This window comes from Hyperolius riggenbachi, chromosome 4, assembly GCF_040937935.1.
Source record: "Hyperolius riggenbachi isolate aHypRig1 chromosome 4, aHypRig1.pri, whole genome shotgun sequence".
Taxonomy (NCBI): Eukaryota; Metazoa; Chordata; class Amphibia; order Anura; family Hyperoliidae; genus Hyperolius; species Hyperolius riggenbachi.
The window spans coordinates 131,531,677-131,554,566 of record NC_090649.1 but is presented as its reverse complement, the minus strand read 5'-3'; the positions used below and the strand labels follow the sequence as shown (position 1 = coordinate 131,554,566).

Genomic DNA, 22,890 nt, shown 5'->3' with positions numbered 1-22,890 from the left:
CCCGGACGGAAACGGATGGCAATGTTGGGTGAATCGCTAGTGCAAGCGATTTGGCTGGCGGCGCCATTCCTTCCTATAGCAGAGTTTCCCCGTGTGATTTGCCTGCAGGGAAACTCTGCGAATTCTACCCGGTTTCCGCGCTAGTGGAAACGGGCCCTCAGTGTGAACCAAATGCAAGTAACGGTCTGCTGCAAATCGGAAACCTTGGTGTTGCCGCAGAGATGTGTAAATCAGAAGACTGGCTGGACAAGGTGACCAAATCTTTTGATAAGTAAAGCTGTTTGCATTTATGTATGCCTGCAGTTATTATAACTATAGTTCTATGCTTTCAGCAGAAACTTCCTGTGTGTCTGGTTTGATGGCAGTGCATGCGCTTCCTATACATGCGTAAATATCCAGCTCCTCACCTGCTAAACAACTTTGGTCCTATTTGGTGGGCCCCATAGCCTTTCTAAACATTGCTCTCTGCTCTTTACCAAGTGCTCTTTTTTTTTAAATTGCCACTAATCTACTAGTTGATCATTGCAAAAGCTTTGTAAGTGAATACGATGCACTGTAGATAATTATTTGATTGTGTGACTAATTTATGGCTTATACCTTTACTTTCAGCTTTCTCCTGGCTAAATATGTCTGCTTTATCAGACTGTTCCTGCTGTTCTATATGCAATTTCATTGCAAAAGTATTTATACCTTTTATAAACCCTATCTTACTACTTTTATTACCATTTTAATAGGCATACATATTTTTAAAGTCATAACAAAATATAGTACTTTGAACAGTTTCATATCCAAATGTACAAAAATCCTATATGCATACATATTTAAAGGAAATCTTAAGTGTAAAAAAAAATGAGTTTAACTTACTTGGGACTTCTTGCAGCCCCCTGAAGTCATGCTGTTCCCACACCGTCTTTCCGAGTCCCTCCGACTACAAGCAGTGACCCCGGCAAAGCTGGCCGGCCAAACACCTCCTCTCTGTACTGCCGGGTGCGTACTGCGCACATGCACATGAAAATCCCCATTACGCACGCGGGAGCACGATCAGGGTGCGCATGGCTTGGCACCACACGTGCAGTAGCTGCCGACTGGCACCGAGGAAGGGGGGGGGGGATGGGAGGTAGGGGTCGCTGCTACTGACTGGAGGGACTCGGATGGACGAAGTGGGAACAGGATGACTTCAGGAGGCTGCAAGAAGACCCAGATAAGTTGAACATTTTTTTTTATTTATTTATTTTTACACTTCACACCATAAATAAATTGAAAGGTTATTTTAACACTGAAATACATGTTGAAAAAAACCTTTATTTTTAGGGGTGTGCTCCAACTGCACATGTATTGTTTAATGTTCTGTTAGTAGTACAGTATGCTTCCTTCTGTTGAGACTGGTACACATGATGCAATTTCCCATCAGATTGACAGGTTAAATTGATAATTTCTGACATGTCTGATCTGCTCCCAATTGATAACGGGATCGATTTTGTGCAGTAATGATCTGAAGATCGATGTTAGAAAATGTCGATTCAACCCATCAATTTGCTGGGAACCTGTATCATGTGTATCTGGCATGACAGTAAGTTTTTTACATTACAACAGCAAAGTCCGTAGACTTGGTGACTGATAACGTCAGAAAGTGTCTGAATACTTTTGCAAAGCACTGTTTCTCTATCTCTAGTATGGCTGACAAATCCCAGGGTTCAGGTAGTCAGCTGAGCTGATTTATCACTAGAGGTACAAAGATAACTAAAGCAAAACTGCTAATTTTTATTCAGCAACTGAAATTTGATTGGGTGCTGTGGGCAGCAGTTTTACTTTTTAAGGCCTCTTTCAGATGGGAGGCTGAACTGCGTGCTTACCAGGCAATTCAGTGTCCCATCTGCCGCCTGCCATTGCAATTCAGTGCAATTTATATGCAGCAGTAGTAGTACCACCTCACGTCAAGTGCTGACACTCGGTGGTGTTACATAGCGGTAGACAACTGTGACATGTCGAGTTTAAGCACGCCTGCAACCGCACTCAGATCTGACTCCATGGGGAGGGCCGGCTTGTCTAGCGCAGATACTGAGTGCTAATAAGCCCCGGCCGGTGCAGGAGAGCAGCTGACAGGTGATGATCGTACTTCGTCTGCTGCCGGTCTGAAAGGCATTAAAGTTCCTGTGTACCATTCTTGATAAATCTGCCTTTGTGTAGTTTACTGATATGAGTAATATAAAAACCTAACTTTTTGAGAATTTTGTATGCATATAGGAAACTGCTATAACTGTTAAAGAAAATGAAGAGAATTGTACAAAAGTGTTTTTGTTTTTTTTGTTTTTTTCATGCTAATCTGCTTTTACATATCAAGAGCTGTGCATCAAATGTTCTTGTTTTTATATAAAACTGTTTTTTATGCATGAAGGAAGTCCAACAAGCAAGCAGTCCAGCATATCACAAGCTGGAGCCCGCTCTCCGCTGCCCAAGATGCATGGAAGCAGTTTGGTGAATCAGAATATAAAGGTAAAAATTAATTTCAGTCACATTTCTTTCTACCATACTTTTAATAATTCTTAGAGTGAGCTCTGAGTCCCTTTAAAGAAAACCTAAAGGGAAGGAAAAAAAAAATAAGTTTCACTTACCTAGGGATTCTACCAGCCCCCTGCAGCCGGCCTGTGCCCTCGTTGGTCCTCAACAATCCTCCGTTCCCCCGGCAGCTAGTTTATTTTTCCGCCGACTCGGAGTCTGACTATAAGCCTGCAATAGTAGGGGGACGCGAAGGATACGTCTGGCCAGGGTCGGCGAAAACGAAACTAGCGGGGGGGGGCGGGGAACAGAGGTTCGTTGAGGACCGGCAAGGCCACAGGTAGGCTGCAGGGGGCTGGTAAAAGTCCCAGGTAAGTGATAGAGATGTCCCGAACGGTTCCAGGCGAACTTCGGTGGTCCGCGTTCGCCTACCAAACACGAACTTTCCCGGAAGTTCGATTCGCCCCATAATGCTCTATGGAGCAAAACTTTGACCCTCTCCATCAGTCAGCAGACACATTATTGCCAATCAGACTGCACTCACTGGTGGAGCCCCCCCCCCCCTTATACAAGGCAAGGTCCTTGAGCCATTTGACTCACTCATCTGCCTATACTAATTAGTTAAGGGACCGCTGCTACACACTCTGCTAGGGAGATTTTAATTAGGCTCTTAGGGGCTCCTCCCTCTACCCTTCTACTTATTCCCTCCTATCGGAGGGAGGAGGGTCTCATCTGCCAGAGAATTATATTATTTCAAAAGCCAGTTTACATACCATAGCTGAGAATTGAACCCAGATAGCAGCGTTAGGAAGACTTGCCTAAGGTCTCCTACGGAATAGGTGCTGGCTTACTGAACAGACAGAGACGACATTCGAACTCTGGTCTCCTGTGTCAGAGCCCTTAACCATTACACCATGCAGCCACTGCTTACAGATATGTAGCCAGACATGGCCTTGTCTTTTGTGTTCATCAGTTGTCCAAAGAGAACCCCAGATAGCCAGGTACATTCATCTCTCTCTCTCTCTCTCTCTCTCTCTCTCTCTCTCTCTCTCTCTCTCTCTCTCTCTCTCTCTCTCTCTCTCTCTCTCTCTCTCTCTCTCTCTCTCTCTCTCTCTCTCACCAACATACATGCTGAAGCCAGCCTAGCATGTACCATTTATGCTCAGAAATACAATTCCGCGGAAAGCGGTGATCATCCCTACTAGAGAGAGAGATGAATCTACCTGGCTATCTGGGGTTCTCTTTGGACAACTGTTGAACACAAAAGACAAGGCCATGCCTGGCTACATATCTGTAAGCAGTGGCTGGATGGTGTAATGGTTAAGAGCTCTGCCTCTGACACAGGAGACCAGAGTTCGAATCTCGTCTCTGTCTGTTCAGTAAGCCAGCACCTATTCAGTAGGAGACCTTAGGCAAGTCTTCCTAACACTATCTTGTCTAATTTTTCTCTTGGATTGAGCATAAATGGTAAATGCTAGGCCAGCTTCAGTTAGTACTGTTGTGGTACAGCGGTTAAGGTACTTGCCCACCACACAAGGAGACCTGGGTTCAATTCTCAGCTATGGTATGTAAACTGGCTTTTGAAATAATATAATTATCTGGCAGATGAGACCCTCCGGTAGGAGGGAGGAGGGAATAGGTAGAAGGGGAGGAGGGTGGAGGGAGGAGGGTCCCCTAAAATAGGGGTCTGTGTGAAACCTAGATGTTAGCCTGGGACATTTGATGTGTATTTCATTCAATCATGTCTGCCTCCAGGTATTAGAGCCTTTGAAACATGTTTTCTATCATTTTTCTAGGCGTTAGAATTTTTTCTATTTTTCAAAGTTCGCCTCCCCATTGAAGTCTATTGCGGTTCACAAACTTTTTCGCGAACCGAACCTTTCGCGGTGGTTCGCAAACCGAAAATCGGAAGTTCGCGACATCTCTAGTAAGTGAAACTTCCCCCCCACCCCCCCTTTAGGTTTCCTTTAAAATTACATTTCTCATATTTACTAGTGAACTTAGCCCGTTTAAAAACGGGCTAGGTCCATCACCGCCGCCACCTGCCAGTGTCCATGCGCGCGGGCCCCTGCCTACTGCCAGTAGTGAACTGTCTGTAATTGTATAGTTTATTTTACTAGCAACTTTACCTGGCTACCAAATTACCAGAGCACCCTTTTTATATGTACACACTAACCGCTTGACCACAGTGATGTCTTTTTTTAAAGGCTTGGATAAGTTGGTTAGCTATTCTGGTGACTTGACCTACTTTTTAAAAATAAGAATTGCAAATATTTTGAAGTGAAAAGCAACACAATAGTCTGGGTGATAGTCTGTCATGCCAATACATTTATTTCCATGGAAACAATTTTTTTTTATCTGGAACTATAGATATGAACATGTAGACAAATCCATGTATTCCTTGTATAGAAAACCCTCAAGTCTGTATGACTATGAGCATGAAAACTATACATTGTTAAAAAAAAAACAAATATGTAGATTCCTGTCTTGCAGCAACTCTTCTGACACAGTGAGAAAGCTAAAATGTCACTTGCACAAGTACATACCACAATAAAAAAAAAATCTATATATCCTCGACTTTTAAGGGGAGTCTGAAGCAAATTTTAAAATAAAAAAAACAGATACTCGCCTAAGGAGAGGGAAGGCTCTGGATCCTTCCTGTTCTCTTGCCAGTCTCCTCATTCCCCTGCTGGCTCCCCCATTAGCAGTCCACAACCAGTTGGTCGTGAACTGCTCTCTTCCAGGGTGAGGAGACTTTCGCAGTCTTCAGAAGCACTCTGGCTTCCGAAGATGGGACACTTTGTGCTGCATAAGGGTCCTCTTCGGTGCCGCCGGTCTTCAGGAGCCCAAGTGCTTACGAAGATTGCCAGTCTCCCACAGCGGGAGATTGGAATGGAGCAGCCTGCAGGGGTACGAGGAGACCAGCAGGAGAACAGGAAGGCTCTATAGGACCCAGAGCCTTCCCTCTTCTTAGGTGAGTATCTGTTTTTTTATTTTAAAATTCTCTTCAGACTTGCTTTTAGTCTAGAATTTTAGGTCTGACTTGTTGGTAAATCATAAGTGATGACTTATACACGGGTCAGACCTACATGTTTTACTTTTAGTCCTGTAAAATGCAGGTTCTGCTGTGACAATTTGCAAGACTAAACCTTGTCCCTTCCCACAGTGTCTCTTCCCACAGTGTCTGACAGCATTAGAGCAGACAGAGCAGCCTAGCAAATACCTCCATGTGTTGCTGTATAGAGGTCTGCTCAAACAGTTGTTAAAGTACAGCTTTAGTGCACATAACATTTTATTATACTGTATATTTAAAGTGCCAATATTAAAGTTCTCAAAGTGCAGGGTAAAGGCAGTAGACCCCTCTTCATGCTAGAGCGGTGGACATGGTTTTATGCACTTTTTATTGCCTGTTTATCTCTGCATTTACCCTGCACTTTTAGCAGTTTTAATAGCTGGGCAGTGTAGTTTAGATAGACAGTTTGGAGGGAGAAGCTCCCTAAGATGCTCCTGGAATATGGACGCACCAGGTTTAGTATTTTTCCCCTGGTATTTGTCCTCTAAACTTAGGTGCGTCTTATGGCCCGAAAAATACAGTAGTTGGCTTTCTCCACAGATGCCAAGTCAGCAGGAAACCTGAGTTGCATAGCAGGATTTGAGAATACGAATTTGAAACTACTTCTGCTACATGGTCTTGTGATCTCTGAGTTTACTTCTTGTAGTAGATAAACGTCATAGTATCCAATCAGACTGCTTCGGGAGACACTGTGATGCTCTGCACAGTTCCCCTGCATGCTCTGCTTCTGTGAGTTCCTGCTGATTCTACCTGTTATCATCCAGGACAACTGCACCCGACATATGGCTCCTCCCCTTATGAACACAAACTGCACAACAAATTAAAAACTCCATCAACACATCTTGGCCTAGAGTTCAGCGGTGTTTCTTCCCTGCCAGCAAATCACTTCTGTTTTGGACTTTGTATTAAAAAATTGCAGAATTACACTTCAGGACTTTCTGTTTCTAACACAACAGTGCTGTCCCCAGCACCACCGGTGCTGCCTGTGGATTTTATTTTGAGGCTGATGGATTACTATTGCCGATAGCAGCATTTTCTTGGCAACAGTTCTTGCACCCGGGTTACTGTATTTTTTGTGCTATATGAATGCAAGAGTTACCCATTTTATTTTATTTTCAGCAAGAAGAATCTCTGTTTGCTGCAATGCCCCCTCTGTGTCCTATTGGAAGTCATTCAAAATCTCAGAGTCCAAAACCTGTGGCTGGAGGGCTTGGTGCTTTCACAAAGGTGAACTTTCTTTAATCCTGTTTTGATTTTTTTTTTTTGCTGGATATTTGATGGGGAAAACCTTCTTCTAGACATAGTTGGTATAATTTGATTGTCCTAAATGCGCACACTAGCAGTACAACTAGGCTTTTCTTTCCTCACCAGTCTAGTCTTCTCACTGCATCTAGAGCCATACCTCGTCCTACATTGCAATTTTAAGTGAAAGGTCATACTTTCAAACAGATAATTTATATCCTGTTCTGTGAAGACTGAGAGACTGGTGGGCTACTGTATACAGTACCGGTGAAGCAGCTAATTCAACCGCGTCCCTGGTACTGGATACAGTAGCCCAGAGCTGCACGCAGAGAAGAATACTCGATCATCGCTGGAAAGAGCCTCGGTGAGTAAAACTTGCACTGCTCTATTCACAGCACTGCCAGGGAAACAGCAGGCAATTGAGGGGGTGATCGTTGGAGGGGGGATCCAGAATGTTACACTGGGGGATCAGGAGGGAGGGATGAACAGTGGAGCGGGTAGGGATCAGGGATGCCGCCATTCACCTGCTGGTGTCAGCAGCTACAAATCTCCTGGCTGCATGGACGAGCCTGGCTCATCCATACCACTTTCAGCAACTTTTAGCTGGACGAGCCAAGTTCGTCCTTACTGCTAGGGAGGTTAATCCTCTTTCAATTGAATTATATGCGATCTTCTGGACCATATTTTGTATGTATATTTTATTTCAGGTAATCATAAAGCAGGAGCCAATTGAAACTTCACAACTGCAACAAGAAACTGCTTCAACCTCCCTCCAGCAAATTGTGACTGTGAAAGGCAATCAGATGATCGCCGTGTCGCCCCAAAAGAATGTAAGCACACCTGAGGGTGCTAAGGTAATCCTCATGCCATTAGTGGGATTCATGGATATTCTGACACTAATTGTTTATTGATTTTATTAGATGGGATTCTTACATCCTCAGTCCATGCTTATACTGGAGTGCTAGACAGGGGTTTTCTTCTAGTTTGTAAAGCTTTTCGTTTAATAAGCTAGATGAGCCTAAGAAGAGGTCAGAGCATAATGTAAGTTACTTAAAGAGAAAGTTTACTGAAATATAATAGTAGGGGGGGGGGGGGGGGGAATCAATCAATACATTGCAAAGTGAGAAGTTAAAAAATAGAAGAGAATTAATCTGCATTGCAACTGGCCCCGTTCACATCTGAGCGTTTTGCCGACGATTTCGGCAAAACGCTCAAGTGCTAACGTTTTTTAAAGCGCTAGTGCAATAATGACCTATGGGCTCGTTCTCACTTGGACGATTTGCGTTAATCGCCAGCGATTAACGCAAATCGCCAAACGCAAATTTGTATCCTGCACCATTTTCAGCCGATTTCCCGGCGATCACGTTTAGTGCTATAGAAGCAGGCATCGCCAAAAATCGCAAGAGCGCTAGCGTTTTGCGATTTGCAAGTGTGAATGAGCCCTAAGGCCGGCTTCAAACTGTGTATTGGCAGCACCGCGAAAAGCAGGCCTTCGAAGATTACCGCGTTAGTATGTGGTAATCTTCTAGTTGGGATCCAAACAGAAAGTAACGCTCGCCTGTGGTCACTTCCTGCTTTGCGATATGGAAGTGCACAGAAGCATTTTGTAAAAATACGCATGCGCGTCGCAACGTTAACTTGTTGGCAAACCCTGCATTGCCATAGACATCCATGACTTCTGGGTTATCGCAGAAGTTGCACAGTAATGTTGGTATACTCTCACAGTAGATCTGCATCTTCCAGCGTACCGCACCGTATGCTGTATGAAAGCACCCATAGCCTTTCATTAGCATAGCGGTGAGGTGCAGTAAAATGACCCACCGCACCGCACCAGTGGGAAAGACCCCTAAAATAGAGAACACAGGAACTCCAGGTCCATAGGAGCAGGTCCAGATTTAACATATTCCTTAAAAAGATCTTCATATAGCAGCAAACATTTTTCATTGTTGATTTAATATTCCTCTCTATTTCAGGTTGTTGGAATTCCAGTGGGATCTGCTGTACAAGCCTCAATTAAACCATCTGTGGCTATAAGTGGTGGGCAAATAATTGTTGCCAAATCTGGCTCCTCAGGGGCTAAAGCAGTGGGGGCAAAGCAGATGATTGCCCAAGGCGTGGCTAAAGCTGTTGTTAGTAGTGGAGGTGCCAATGTTTTGTCTCAGGCCTCACAGAACTTGGCAAAAGCACAAGTCACGTCTGCTGTGACCGCTAAAGCTGGATCCCAAGGGTCAGGTACGTTTGAGATGCTCTGCTAACCTGCACATGTGTATGGAAGTTGTTTGGCTTGAAAGCTTAATTACTAGTGTAAAAAAAACAGTAACAGTGTTGAGTGGTGGATGGTTTAGGTTTTTGGTATATTCACCTGTTACCATTTCAGGGAACCTACAGTGAAGATCCAACCAAAAAGTCTCCTACTAATTTCCTTCCTTTCTACAAATGACAAGCAGGTGTAAGGGGAAATTTATAGCGTAGCTTTACAGCAGATCTGCATACAGAAAGATTCCTCAATCTCTAATCGTCTAAAACGAATTCTGCCATTTTTTTCCTTTTTTTCCCTCTTGATCATTGGTTTTACTTATAGACAGTTTAGTGGGTTGTCGGTTTTTTTTTTCTTTACGGCTTAGTTCAGACTGCAAAGACGAATCCCTAAGCGCTTGGCAATTGTGATTTAGATGGAATGTTTGTTTTTGCATATCCCTTGCACACTCCTTGAAGCTGAATCTCTCTGGGGAAAAAAAGCTGCATGCAGGACATTTGTGATTTTAACCAAATCACAACACAGGTGAGGGAACATCCTCATAGGGTGACACTGCGCTAGCGCTTTGTGTTTACCAGTGATTGGCAAACGCATCGCAATTGCCTCTAGTGTGAACTAGCCCTTACTGGAGAACGGACCTGTGGGGTAGAAACTCTGCCTTCATGGCTTAAAGATGCCTCTACACTGTGGGATTTACAAACTAAACCAATCTTCTAAAAAAAGGGGGGGGGGGAGATCGAGAGCCCACAATAGTGTAGTATATTAGAACTATTCTAGATAGACCTGGATGGAAGTGAAAAGATACAAAGTTGGGTTACCGCTAAGGTAACCACTGTAAAGTAAGGTGGGGAGATTAGACCCGACTGCACTTGGGTTAAGAAGTCGCTCTCCCCACCACCAAGAGTGGTGCAAATAGAACAAAAACAGAGGCACCAGGAAGAATAAAATACACTGAAAACTATTTAAAAATGGGAGATAGTGGTGGACTTGTCTGATTCAGGCAAACAAAATGTATTCAATACTCCAAAAAGCAATGCGACACGTTTCGCAGGTGGTTAACCCACTTCTTCAGGCAGTGAACAGGAGTAACAATTGTTAAAGAAAACCTGTAACTAAAAAATTTTCCCTGAGGGTATTCACCTCGGGAGGCGTAAGCCTCCGGATCCTATCGAGGCTTCCCCCGTCGTTCTATGTCCCACGCAGTCTCGCTGTGCCCCTCTGAACAGCGGGGATGTAAATATTTACCTTCCCGTCTCTAGTGCAAGTGCAGTATCGGCTCTCCGCGGTCGGTCCACTGTACTGCGCAGGCGCAATTTGCCTGCGTAGTAGAGCGGACTCGACAGAGATCGGCTTTTTCCGCCTATCTCTGTGCTGAGAGCTGCAATAGCGCCCTCTGCTGGAGCTAGGGAAGGTAAATATATCGAGCCAGGATTGCGGGGCGCTTCAGGGGAGCCAGAGCTGGATTGCCTGCAGCTACAGGGATTGGGGAAGCCTCAATGGGATCCTGAGGCTTCCCTCCTCCCGAGGTAAGTACCCACCAGGGGAACTTTTTGTTTTTGTTAGTCTCTTTAAGCTCTTAGCAGGCAATGTTTTGAAACCAAAAACTAGATGAGATTTTAGGTTCTTTAGTTATAAAGTCTTCTCACTTTACTGTTTTATTTTGAAAGAACTATAACCTGTGTTCACTTTTCTAAAGTAATGGCAACACTCCAACTGCCATCAACAAATATAGGTAACTTGGCAAACCTACCTCCGGGCACCAAACTGTACCTCACCACCAACAGCAAGAATACGTCTGGGAAAGGAAAACTGCTGCTTATACCTCAAGGGGCGATCCTCAGAGCTGCTAATACTGCAAGTAAGTGGATGGATATTTCCATTTTCATACAGGATATTTTTATACATAAATTTCAATGTAAGCATTACAAAAGGGGCATGTCTTATGCCAGTATTTTTGTCTGAGCATGGGGATGGGCACAGCAATAAACCTGCAGATTGCAGATGGATTATAGTAATGGCAGGCATCTGCACAATAGTAATGGGAGGATGGTTGGCCCATATGCTATAGACGTTGGAATGCTGTGTTGTGAGTGATACACACAAACTTTTGTAAACTTGTAATCGAACCACTGTATTTGGCGTGTTCTGTCACAGAAAATGGAAGTGAATTGTGCATATCTAAATCTTGTGGCCAATGAAGAAGATGTTGAGGGCGTGGCAGAGGTGTGGGGTGAAATTTTGCATTAAAGGGGTTCTGTGGGCTATTTTAAAAACCAAAAACTGACACTTACCAGGGGCTTCTACCTGCCCCCTGCAGATAACCTGTCCCGCGCCGTCACTGAAGAATCCTCTGTTCCCCCGCCGCCGGTCACTGTCCAATTATTCGTCTAACAAGAAATACTTACCTTTTCTCAAATAGATAATCAGGGTGGTGTGTATGGCTGATATTCTGGTGAAATACCTCCCATAGACGGACGTAAAGAATCGGCGCGGGAGACTTGGGTGCAGGATACAGCTGGTATATGGCTGAATCCTGCTGCTGCACAAGTCCCGGCTGTGTTAAATACTATTCCCCCTCCAGGCCGCCATGGATGGTGGGGAATGAAATAATTTGGCTTCCAGCAATTGCTGGCGGCGCCAAAGTTACTCCCTGTGCGCCCAAGTCTCCTGCGCTGGATTCACTGTGTTCGTCCCACAGTATGTCATGACCAAGGTCCTGACAGTTTGCTTTCTGGGAACTTTGTTACATTGTGGGAAATAACAGCTTTTTCCAACTGCCAATTAAGCATTGTCTCACTATGTGTATTGAACTCTCAATGATGAACATTCGGTACAGGGCAGGACTAAAGCTGTCACCACCAGTGATAAATTACAGAATGTAAATGAGGACGAGCAAAGATTTTACAATGGGCAAACACTGACTAATTTATAAAAGCAATCTTATTCATTGTTATTTTCACTACAGTTATTCTTTAAGCCTAAAGAAGAACTGTACTAAGATTAACATAATGAATATAATTGCTTATTTTTTACAATATTTATTTATAAATAATTTAGTCAGTGTTTGCTGATTGCAAAATCTTACCTTACACATTCCTTATCCTCATTTAAAGCGGATCCGAGATGAAAAATTAACTATAACAAGTAACTTGTCTATATAATTTAAAGTTTAGATAGTTTACACAGCAAATCTATCTGCAAACAGCTTCAACAGTTTATGATTATTTATTCCTGTGATACAATGACAGCAGGCATGTTCTGTTTGCCACATTGTCAAAGGCTGAGGGCTGGAGATGCTAACAACTTGCCTGTGTGCAAATTCAGTCCCCTCTCCTCCTCCCTCCTCCCCTCGGCCTCTGAAATCTCTGCCCAGTAACCTCCTCCTGCCCAGACTGAGCTCCCATAAGCCCTTGCTACAGTGCCAAGGCACTTTAAAAAGCTGTGGGCGAGGCTTGTTTAGTTGATAGGGAATTAGAGTATTAAAACAAAACAAAAACCGTATTTGGCTTGAGGAATGTCCTATAAACTATATGAAAGGAACACAATTATGCAATGAGTAAAAGTTTATCTCGGATCCACTTTAAATTCTGAAATGTATTACAGGTGCTGACATCTTTACTGCTCTGAGGTACACTACTGCGGAATGTTTGTTTACCGTGCATTCAAAGCCAGTAGAATAATTAGTGTTACTGTTCAAATTCGGGTTTTCTGATAGGAAAACCTGGATAATGCAGTGCACTGTACTTCAGAAGCATCCCTTGTGGAGAGAGTCATGGAGCTGCGTTCCACATTGCATGTCATGTGACTCCGATACTTCCTCCTACCTAGCATCAGAGTCATGTGAAATGAGACATGGAACGCAGCTCTGTGACTTTCTCCTCTAGTGATACTTCTGAAGTACTGTGCACGGCATTATCCGGGATTCCGAATAAGGAAACTCTGATTCAAACAGCAACACTACCCAAAATGTCAGTAGATATTTGGAAACTAGCAGTGTTTACCATCGGCTGAACAATACAGCTTTTAAATAAACCCATTCCAATGGCTGGCTGTGTTGTTTGTAGTGCACCCTTAACTACTACCGGCTCCTCCATTGACTAGTAAAAACGGGCGCGCCTGTGTGAACAAGCGCTCCTGTGGCACGTGTCCACATGAGTGCATAAGCATTTTAGCAAAATGGACGTTTATAAAATGTCCTATTTGCACTATTAGAGCAAAAATAGGACTTTTTAAAATGTCCATTTTCCATTAAGTGGTTAATGATGCAGCAAAAACTTTTTCAAAACATTTAGTATGACACAGTAGTTAGAAAAGTGAAAAAACATTTATATTACGATAAAGTTTTTTTTCACTTTTCTAACAAGTGTGTTAAACTAGAAATAATACCTGATCTCGCAGAGTGCTCCAGGAGAAGAATCCTTAATATCTAAACAGCCTAAGCTGTGACATCACTGGGAAGGCAGGGCTACATATTATAGATATAGGAAGTGATTCTGATGCTGAAACCAGGAAAATTAATGTCAAAGTGGGTATCCTACCTAATAAAACCTAAGGCCCCGTTTACACTTAATCAGTTGCTCTCAGTTATAACTGAAAGGACAACTGATTTTCAAAGTAATGCCCATGTTTTCCTATGACCGTTCACACTTAACGCATTTTAACTGAAATCTTTTTCACAATGCACTGCTATGGAGAAGAAGAAAAACGTACTAAGTGTAAACGGAGCCTAAAGGTGCGTACACACATGCGACTATAGTTGTTTGAAACGATCGTTCCCCGATCCTTTCAAACGACGATCGTTTGAAAAAAAGCAGCCAACGACTATTAAGTCTAACGACGGACGAGCTAGATCGTTCAAAACGAATGATCTAGCTTGGCGGATTTTTCCCAACGACGATTGTTTGCAAAAGTAGTACATCGTTGGAAACGATCGTTCGTACTAGGCTTCACATGCGCATTTCACTATTTCTCCATGGAACTTTTCATTTTTATGCGCAGGCGCAATAGTTACTTTTACTTGATGTAACGTTCTTTCTAACGATCAGATCGTTACACACCTTTTAAAGGGAAGGCTCAGGGAGGGTGCCTAAAAAATAAAAATCAATTTCCACTTACCTGGGGCTTCCTCCAGCCCGTGGCAGGCAGGAGGTGCCCTCGCCGCCGCTCCGCAGGCTCCCGGTGGTCTCCGGTGGCCGACCTGGCCAGGCCGGCTGCCAGGTCGGGCTCTTCTGCGCTCCAAGGCCCGGCACTTCTGCGTCCCACGCCGGCGCGCTGACGTCATCGGACGTCCGCCGCGCTGTACTGCGCAGGCGCAGAACTACTGCGCCTGCGCAGTACAGCCCGGCGGACGTCCGATGACGTCAGTGCGCCGGCGTGGGACGCAGAAGTGCCGGGCCTTGGAGCGCAGAAGAGCCCGACCTGGCAGCCGGCCTGGCCAGGTCGGGTCGGCCACCGGAGACCACCGGGAGCCTGCGGAGCGGCGGCAAGGGCACCTCCTGCCTGCCACGGGCTGGAGGAAGCCCCAGGTAAGTGGAAATTGATTTTTATTTTTTAGGCACCCTCCCTGAACCTTCCCTTTAAAACTAACTTTACTTAGGTCGTTCTTTCATCAATTAAAAGTTTGTTCGTCGTTGACAACGAACGATCGTTGTCGCATGTGTGTACGTAGCTTAAGGGCCTGTTTCCACTACACGCAGATTGGATGCAGAATGGATGCAGAAAAACTGACTCCAATGAAAGCCTATGGGCCTGTTTCCACTAAACGCATTTTTTCTGATGCAGATTTTCCCATAGGCATTCATTGGAGTCAGTTTTTCTGCATCCAATCTGCGTGTAGTGGAAACAGACCCTAAAGGCTCATACACACATCAGACCATAGTCTTTGGAAAATGAAAGATCACAGACCAATTTTACCCCCTTCCATGTAGTATGCAAGCCATACCTACACAGTCTATTCTATGGAGCTGAACTCCCCATCAGACAGAAATCTTTGCAAGATGCTGCACACAAAGATGCTGTGGACATTCAAAAGATCAGTATCTGCAAAAGATCTGATGGATTTTCAGATCTGCAGATGATTGTCTGATCTGCAGATGAATGTCAGTTAAACAAGGTGTGTATGATGATCTGCAGATCTCATAGACTATGAATGCAATTTGCAGGAACTGATCTTTGGCAGGAACAGATCTTTTGCAGATACTGATCTTTTGTGTCTGTACAGCATCCTTGTTTTCAGCATCTTGCAAAGATTTTTTTCTGATGGGGAGTTCAGCTCCATAGAAAAGACTGTGTAGAGTATGGCTCATATACTACATGGAAGGGGGTAAAATTGGTCTGTGATCTTTCATTTTCAAAAGACTATGGTCTGATGTGTGTATGTGGCCTAAGTGTCTCTGTTACATGTCCGTGTGTGTTTTCTTTTGTTCTGCACATGTGCAGGGACGTAGAGACACTGACGCGCGGCTTGCAGGGGAGGACGGGACCAGGAGGCGGGGGATGTGTGTGCGGTGGCGGGTGCATGTGTTCTGACATGCGGCGGTGACAGACCTAGAGCCCGTTTTTAGGTCGCCTAGTCCTGAATAACTGATTACATTCTGCTACATGTCACTATGGCGCCTCTTTAAGAACAGCAGTAATTAGATACTTCCTCTTTGACAGAATGCTGAGTTACACTGCAGGTGCAGACATGTCTATGTGTGCCTTTTACAATTACCACCAGAGAATTCCCATCTCCTCTTCCTGATAGAGAAAATGATTTTGAAGTTTATTCAGCCCTTGTGTGTAAATAAAAATCTAGTTTCCTATACTGTTACTGATTGGTCACATAAAATTCAAATTTGTTGCATGTGCTAGTAGTGCAAATTGCACAGCATTTCACAAGCGGGCACCTTCTTTAGTTTTTGTATTTTGACTTTGATTTGTAAGGTAATGAGGTGTCTCTATTCCAGATCTTCAGTCAGGGGCTTCTAGCAGTGGCAGCTCTACCACAGGAGGAGCTTCTGCAGGGCTACCTCAACATCTCACCTACACATCCTATATCCTGAAACAGACCCCTCAGGTGTGTATACTGCATTTCTGTTCACACTCCGTATTCAAGAGGAACTGTAGTGGGAAAAAAATAAACAAATTGCTTATTTTTTTATTTTTTCATTATTCATTTATAAATGATTTAGTCCGTTTTTGGCCATTGTAAGAACTTTCCTCACCCTGATTTACATTCTGAAATTTAGCACAGGCGGCAGCCTCTTTAGTACTTTCAGGTGAAGAAATGAAGATATTGGCATGACACATAGAAATGACTTTGTAACAAAACTTAAAATACACTACAACAAAACTGTATACTGTCGTGAGTTTAAGATGTACAAGTTCAGTTATCTTGGGGATATCTGGCCTAATGGGAAGCGAGCTAGCTAAGGTGATCATACTTTAACTATGTGCATGGTAGATTTCAAAGTACGAGTATTTTGCTCCAAGTGATATAGCCACCAAATTTTTTTGAAGGAGCAAAGAGGATGGAAGTCAAGGACCCTTCCAGTGTTTTGCAATCAAGCATTTATTAGCAGCACAGCTTATTGTGGTGTTTGTGTAGGTTTGGGATAATTTACTGCATTCTACTATATGTCACTACAGTGCCTTTTTAACAACCTCTACTTATTAGCTGTTGAAGATGATTGCTTCTGATGGTATGTATCTTACAGGGCACATTTTTGGTTGGCCAGCCATCGCCACAGTCATCTGGGAAGCAACCTGCCTCAAATGTTGTGGTACAAAGCGGTGTGGGGGCATCTGCACAAGGTCAGCAAACAATAAAAATCACTGCTGGACAGAAGAGCGCGCTGATTGCTCAGGTATTGGATCATTTCTGTTTTGACTTTCAATCAAGACTTTTTTTTTTTTTTTTAAGCTACAACTGCTGAACAGTGCCTGACTTACTTACATACTATGGTGTGTCCATACATTCGTAGTGCCTAAAGTGGCCCTGAACCAGGGAAAAAAAACAGGTCCTAATTAACCAGGGGATACTGAGGCAGGGAGTACACTTATTGTTCAGTTGCTATTCAGTCGTGTCCGGCTCTTTGCGACCCCATCACAACATCCCTGGCCTCTCTACCTCTCTATCCTCTACGGCCTCTCTATCCTTGCCCAAGCTCTTGTTCATTGCTTACATTATACAATATAGCCATCTCATTCTCTGCTGCCCCCTCCTCCTTTGGCCTTCAATCTTTCCCAGCATCAGGGTCTTCTCAAATGAATCCGGCTTTCTCATTGTGGCCAGTATGCAATTAGTGCATCTTTTAGACTATAAGATGCACTTTTTCTCTCCCAAAAGTGTGTGTGTGTGTGGGGTAGGTGCGTCTTATAGTCCAAATAATATGTATTTGGACTGTGTCCGGCGCCCTGTCCTCTGTTCCGCTTCCACAATCCCCAGTGTCCCTCATCCTCTCTCCCCATGTTCCCCATCCCCCTGTGTCTTCCGGTGGTCTAAATACATACATGCAGCCAGCTGCACAGCTCCGATGAATAGCAAGTAGCTGCACAGCTTTGGAGAGCTAAGTTCCAATCAGGTGGTGAGCAGTGCTCCAGACCGCCAATCATGCCCTGCTCCTTTTTTATTTGGAGGCTTAGGCTACTTCCTATTCATTGGAGCTATGTGGCTGACTGCATGAATGTATGTGAAACACTGGAGAGGACACGGGGGATAGAGGAAGGGGGACAGAGGACCGGACATCAGAGGACACAGGAAGACAGAGAACACAGGACAGAGGAAGGGGGAAAGAGGACACCGGAGGATGGAGGGCATGGGGAAAATGGAGGACCTGAACATAGGACATGGGGACAGAGGCAGACACAGGGGGGCAAGAGAGGTACATGGAAGGCACAAGGAGGACATAATAATTGAGGGGGAGGGTGTGTCAAAACACCCCTGCACCATGGATGCACCAGGGTTAGTATTTTTTTTTCCCCCCTCGGTATTTGTCTTCTAATCTAAACATAGGTGTGTCTTATGGTCTGAAGCATCCCAAAGTCCGAAAAATACAGTAACTTTTTTCCTGAGTTTTCTCCTAAGTGATATTTTCACACCTTGTCAGTAAAATGCCTTTTAAACCACCAGCAAGCAAGAAAATACTCAAATTCTTTCTTACAATACCTCTTCACCTACTTTTTGGCACTAATCGTACAGCAATGCAATTTTTATGTGGCCCCGGAGCCTAACATTATATGTGAATTTGCATGCGGTTTCCACTATGCAGCTTAAACGCATGGAATTCTTATACGTGTTCCCCATGCCTGAGAGAGTTTTGTCAGATTGGCACCACACCCTCCATCATTTAATTGCTTGGCGGCCTCTGTGCTGTTGTAGAGGACGATAAAAAGTACGCTTACAGTTACACTACACAAGTATGGATAAGAATGGAACTGTTTTTCGGGGGAAGGGGGGGGGGCAGAACGGGGGGGGGGGGGGGGTCGGGCTTGGGGCTTGTATCCCAATTCCTTTATTGTAAGAATATTAAGTGTGCACTAGTCTTGTATTTACTTATAAATCTTGTATTTACTTATTCTTTTTCCATTGAAGGCAAACAGTGGTTCAGCTGGATTAGTGAAAATATCAGAAAATGTTCTAAAGTCATTGCCAGTGTCATCCCAAACACAGAAGCCTGGCACCACGCTGCTGAGGGTTGCTGGTGGAGTAATAACTGCTGCTGGAGCCTCTTTGCCATCCCTGTCCGCAAATGGGTCATCGCAACAGGTACAATTATCGCCATAACATAAGTAAACCTTCATCTAATTTACATTGTAGCTAGTATTAGAGTACTGCTTACCATTTTGTATTTGTTAAAGTGTACCTGAGATCTGGAAAAATAAATAAATTATACATACCTGGTGCTTCCTCCAGCCCCCTTCAGGCTGATCAGTCCCTTGCTGTCTTCCCACACTACCTGGATCCTCCACTAGGCAACCTGGTAATTCCACCAATCGGCGCAGGCAGGTCGCTTGCTCTTTTGTGGCCAGGAGCATTCTGTGCTTGCACAGTACTACTGTGCAGGTGCAGAACTCTCCCAGCAACAGGAGTGCGATGAACCCTGCCAGGCTGCACATGCGCAGTACGCTTTGACTAGCGGAATAACCCGGCTGCCTAGCAGAAGATCCAGGCAGCATGGGAAGCCGATGAGGGAGCGATCAGCCTGGAAGGGGGTTGGAGGAAGCCCCAGGTATGTATAATTTCTTTTGCCAGATCTCAGTTTTGTTTTTGTTTTTTTAAAGTCTGGAAGATCGTTGTTCTTACTTCCCCTCCTCCCTTCCTCACAGGCTACAGAAGGGCCCAGTGCATCTACACAGCATGCCTCTTCCAGTAAAGTACATGTACAGCAACCCACAGCCAGTGCTAGTACCAGCCAATTAAAATCCATAACAAGTGGCAAATCTGGCTCAGTACCTGGCTTATCATCCTCATCAAGAGCAGCACTTAGCCCAGCTCCCAACAGCTCCACACTATCAGGTATGTACACAGCCTACATGCACAAGCTAAAGCAAGTCAGTGCGCCCTAAGACTACCAAAGCTCATGTCAAAATCGCAGTGCTGCAGAAGGTCCAGTGCTGATGCTGAGGAGTTAGTGCTGCACTTCAGTAAAACTCTACAATCTCATGTCTTTAAAATGGAGACCCAGGTTACTGTAAAATGTTCATAAAGAAAGCACAGTGGTTATTTGTATGTCTTGGCAGCTATATATTATAGTTTCCTTAGTGATCTGAATGTACACATAGTTCCTGATTTATGAACGCCTTACAATATTAACCCATTGTTGGGTGCTGTGGAGCACTAGCGGATGTGGCGCTTGAAGGGTTAGTGTTAGGCTTATGGATAGGACAGTCAGTGTTATGATAGGTACACACTATGAGATTTTCTGTCAAATCGATTATTTCCAACATGTCCGATCTAATTTCCTGTAGTTTTCCAACCGTTTTCCGTTCACATCAATAGGAAATCGATCGGAAATTGATCAGAAATCAGATCGGACATGTTGGAAATAATCGATCTAACAGAAAATCTCATAGTGTATACCTAGCATTAGGCTGGGGGGAAATCAGTAGTGTTACTTTAATGTTACATAGTGCTGGTAATAACTGCATCAAAATTCCTGCAGCAAAGCAGCTATTGGCATAACGTTAATGATATTCAAAATAATGGTGGTTCCTGACACCTCCTTTTTAAATGGACACCAACATGCCACAGTACACTAGCGTTTTACTTTGCTTTATTGCTGAAGTCTCAAGACCCGCTTCCACTGCATGCAAATTCGCATTGCAGAAATCTGCAAGAGAAATGCATGCAATGTAATTCTATAGAACAGTTTTTACTCACTCCATTTTTTTCATGCAGATCCATTTAGGGGGAAAAAATGAACAGCCTGCTGCAGTTTTTCCCACCACACATTGTTCCACATGTAATTCATGTATAATGAAAGTCAATTTACATGTGCATTTTTTTATGAGAAAAAAAGGCATGCGGTTTTATAAAGTTTGCCATCTATCATGGTTATTCCTGTTTCCTCTGTAGCTTCAGTGATGCTGTTGCTATGGAGATAGAAAAAAATAAGATGCGAAAATTTGCATTCAAAATCCACATAAAATTTGCATTAAAAATACATGTTCGAGACCATACCTAAACTACATGTGAGACAGTGGAAATAACTCTTCAGAATTTAAAATATGTTTGTTTGGGTTTTTTTTTGCTTGCGTGTGTGCTAGCCTGGACATACTCTATAATATACTGTTCAATGTGTGATAAAGTGAATCATGCTAAAATGTTGAATAGGCAGATCGTTCTGAAGAATATCTTATGTGTTTGTTATGTTTCTTACCTAAAGTTCCTTATTTCAGCATTGCTTCACAACTTTGTTTGTTTTGCAGTAAAGGCAGAACCGGATCACAGCAATACATTGCTTTACCACACTAGCAGCACACCAGTGAAGTTGGAAGATCATTTAGACCAAGAATCCAGCTCTCTGAAGTAATATTCCATTTTTTTTATTATTTTTTTACACCACCTCCTCATGTCTCATGCTTGCAACAGTGTGTTGTGTTAATCCACTAAGTAGCTCCATATAATTAAAACTGAGTGTTAGGGCTGGTTCACACGGACATTTTGCGGGGCGGTAAACAGGGGCCCGCGAATCTCGTTGTTTAAAGGACAAGTGAGGTGAGAAAATAAACTATCTTTACTTAGCTGGGCTTCTTCCAGCCCCTACACCTCACGTGTTCTTCTCCGCAGCTCTGGTCTGATCCCGTCTCCCGCTGGCAGCCTCTGAAGACCGCCACCCTTGATAAGGGTCCCATCGTGGGGTCAACGATCTTCAGAGGCTGCCAGCGGGAGACGGTAGAAGAGCTGCGGGGAGGAACACATGCGAGGTGTAGGGGCTGGAAGAAGCCCAGGTAAGTAAAGATAGTTTATTTCCTCACCTCGCTTGTCCTTTAAGTGCTGCCTATTCAAATGAATGGACAGTGCTTGGTACCATCGTTCACCGTTGCTTACCGTAGTTTGTGCAAATGCCGTGTTTCAAACCCAGTTTCTCCAATCATTTAATTTTTTCCTGGGCGCAACCTGCAGCATCCAGGATTGGCAACCGCGATGCTTCCATGTCCCCCTGCCGAAGTAAAAAACGCAATTCATAGAGCATTTGAACGAGACGCCGGGCTGCTGCAGGCTGCTTTTTCAAACACACCGATGAATCCTTAGCAGTAATATTTGTAGACATTCTGCAGATTTAGGGCCGGTTCACACTTGACTGCAGTCCAGATTTGGCATTTTTTCTTTTGTTTGTACAGCGATAGAGATTTTCATTCATTGAATTACATCATGATTGCTCCAAAAATGGTACATGAAGCAGGTTTGTGATTTCTGGAAATCGCAGGCACTGCAGTGTGAATGATCCCACAGGGATACACTGTTCACATTGCTTTCCTAATCTCCGGTGATCTGGAAAATGCAGAAAAGCGCCCCATTGTGAATGGGCCCTTTCCTTTCTACCATGGTCTCCCCACTTCTAATACTGATAAGTTAGAGGAGCTAATTGGAGAACACCACATTCTGCTTCTGCTTCCAGCTGTATATCTGTTATCAGTCTCCTTCCACCCTAAAAATTGCTAGAATACCAGCCAATGACATCACCTGCCAAGGGCTCTTAACATCCTATAATGGTGGCCATATGCTGATCAAACTATGCTCTATCGACATTCCAATATATATTTTTTTTTTTATTGGATCAGAAAATGGTTTGTCAAAGAATTGATATCTGATAAATGAATAACCCTTTTCCCCCCAAACCAGTGATGCGCATATTCAGAAACACTGAATTGATTGAAATATAACTGAAATGTATTTGTATTGTCAGGAAGATATTGATCGAACCTGCAAAATGTTGATTCAATTTACAATCATTTGGATAAAAGAATCTAAACTATTGGTCGATCAAACACCAAAATCAATCAGCATATAGCCACCTTAAGTTGTGACACTCCACAACAAATACTGATTCTTTTGTGACACAGTCATCATGTATTACAGGTAGCAACCATAACCTTATCAAAATGCCATATTAATTATTGCCTTACACTAATGAAGTCAAATTTAAAGCAAGCCTGTTAGTTTAAAAAAAAATAAAAATCAGATACTTCCCTCGGTAGAGGAAAGCCTCTAGATCAGGGGTCCCCAAATGTTTTGGGTCGAGGGCCGGGTCAACATACTTCAGACTGCTGGGGGGCCGGAGTATACATAAAATGATGTATAAGTCTTTGCGGCCCATACATTGAAGCATACCCAGGA

At 43.7% G+C, this 22,890-nt stretch overlaps 1 protein-coding gene across 4 annotated transcripts in view; it reads left to right on the top strand.

Moving 5' to 3' along the window:
* Positions 1–22,890, top strand: part of YEATS2 (YEATS domain containing 2) — a 78,375-nt gene that overhangs the window by 29,728 nt on the left and 25,757 nt on the right. For 2 of the 4 annotated variants that reach the window (XM_068280706.1, XM_068280702.1), the window contains 10 exons: positions 2,396–2,493; positions 6,689–6,796; positions 7,519–7,665; positions 8,785–9,043; positions 10,765–10,926; positions 16,016–16,125; positions 16,766–16,915; positions 18,643–18,816; positions 19,377–19,566; positions 20,979–21,078. In XM_068280706.1, coding sequence (XP_068136807.1) covers positions 2,396–2,493; positions 6,689–6,796; positions 7,519–7,665; positions 8,785–9,043; positions 10,765–10,926; positions 16,016–16,125; positions 16,766–16,915; positions 18,643–18,816; positions 19,377–19,566; positions 20,979–21,078 — 1,498 coding nt within the window. The remainder of the gene's footprint in view (positions 1–2,395; positions 2,494–6,688; positions 6,797–7,518; positions 7,666–8,784; positions 9,044–10,764; positions 10,927–16,015; positions 16,126–16,765; positions 16,916–18,642; positions 18,817–19,376; positions 19,567–20,978; positions 21,079–22,890) is intronic. The other 2 variants (XM_068280703.1, XM_068280705.1) reach the window with 2 other exon arrangements.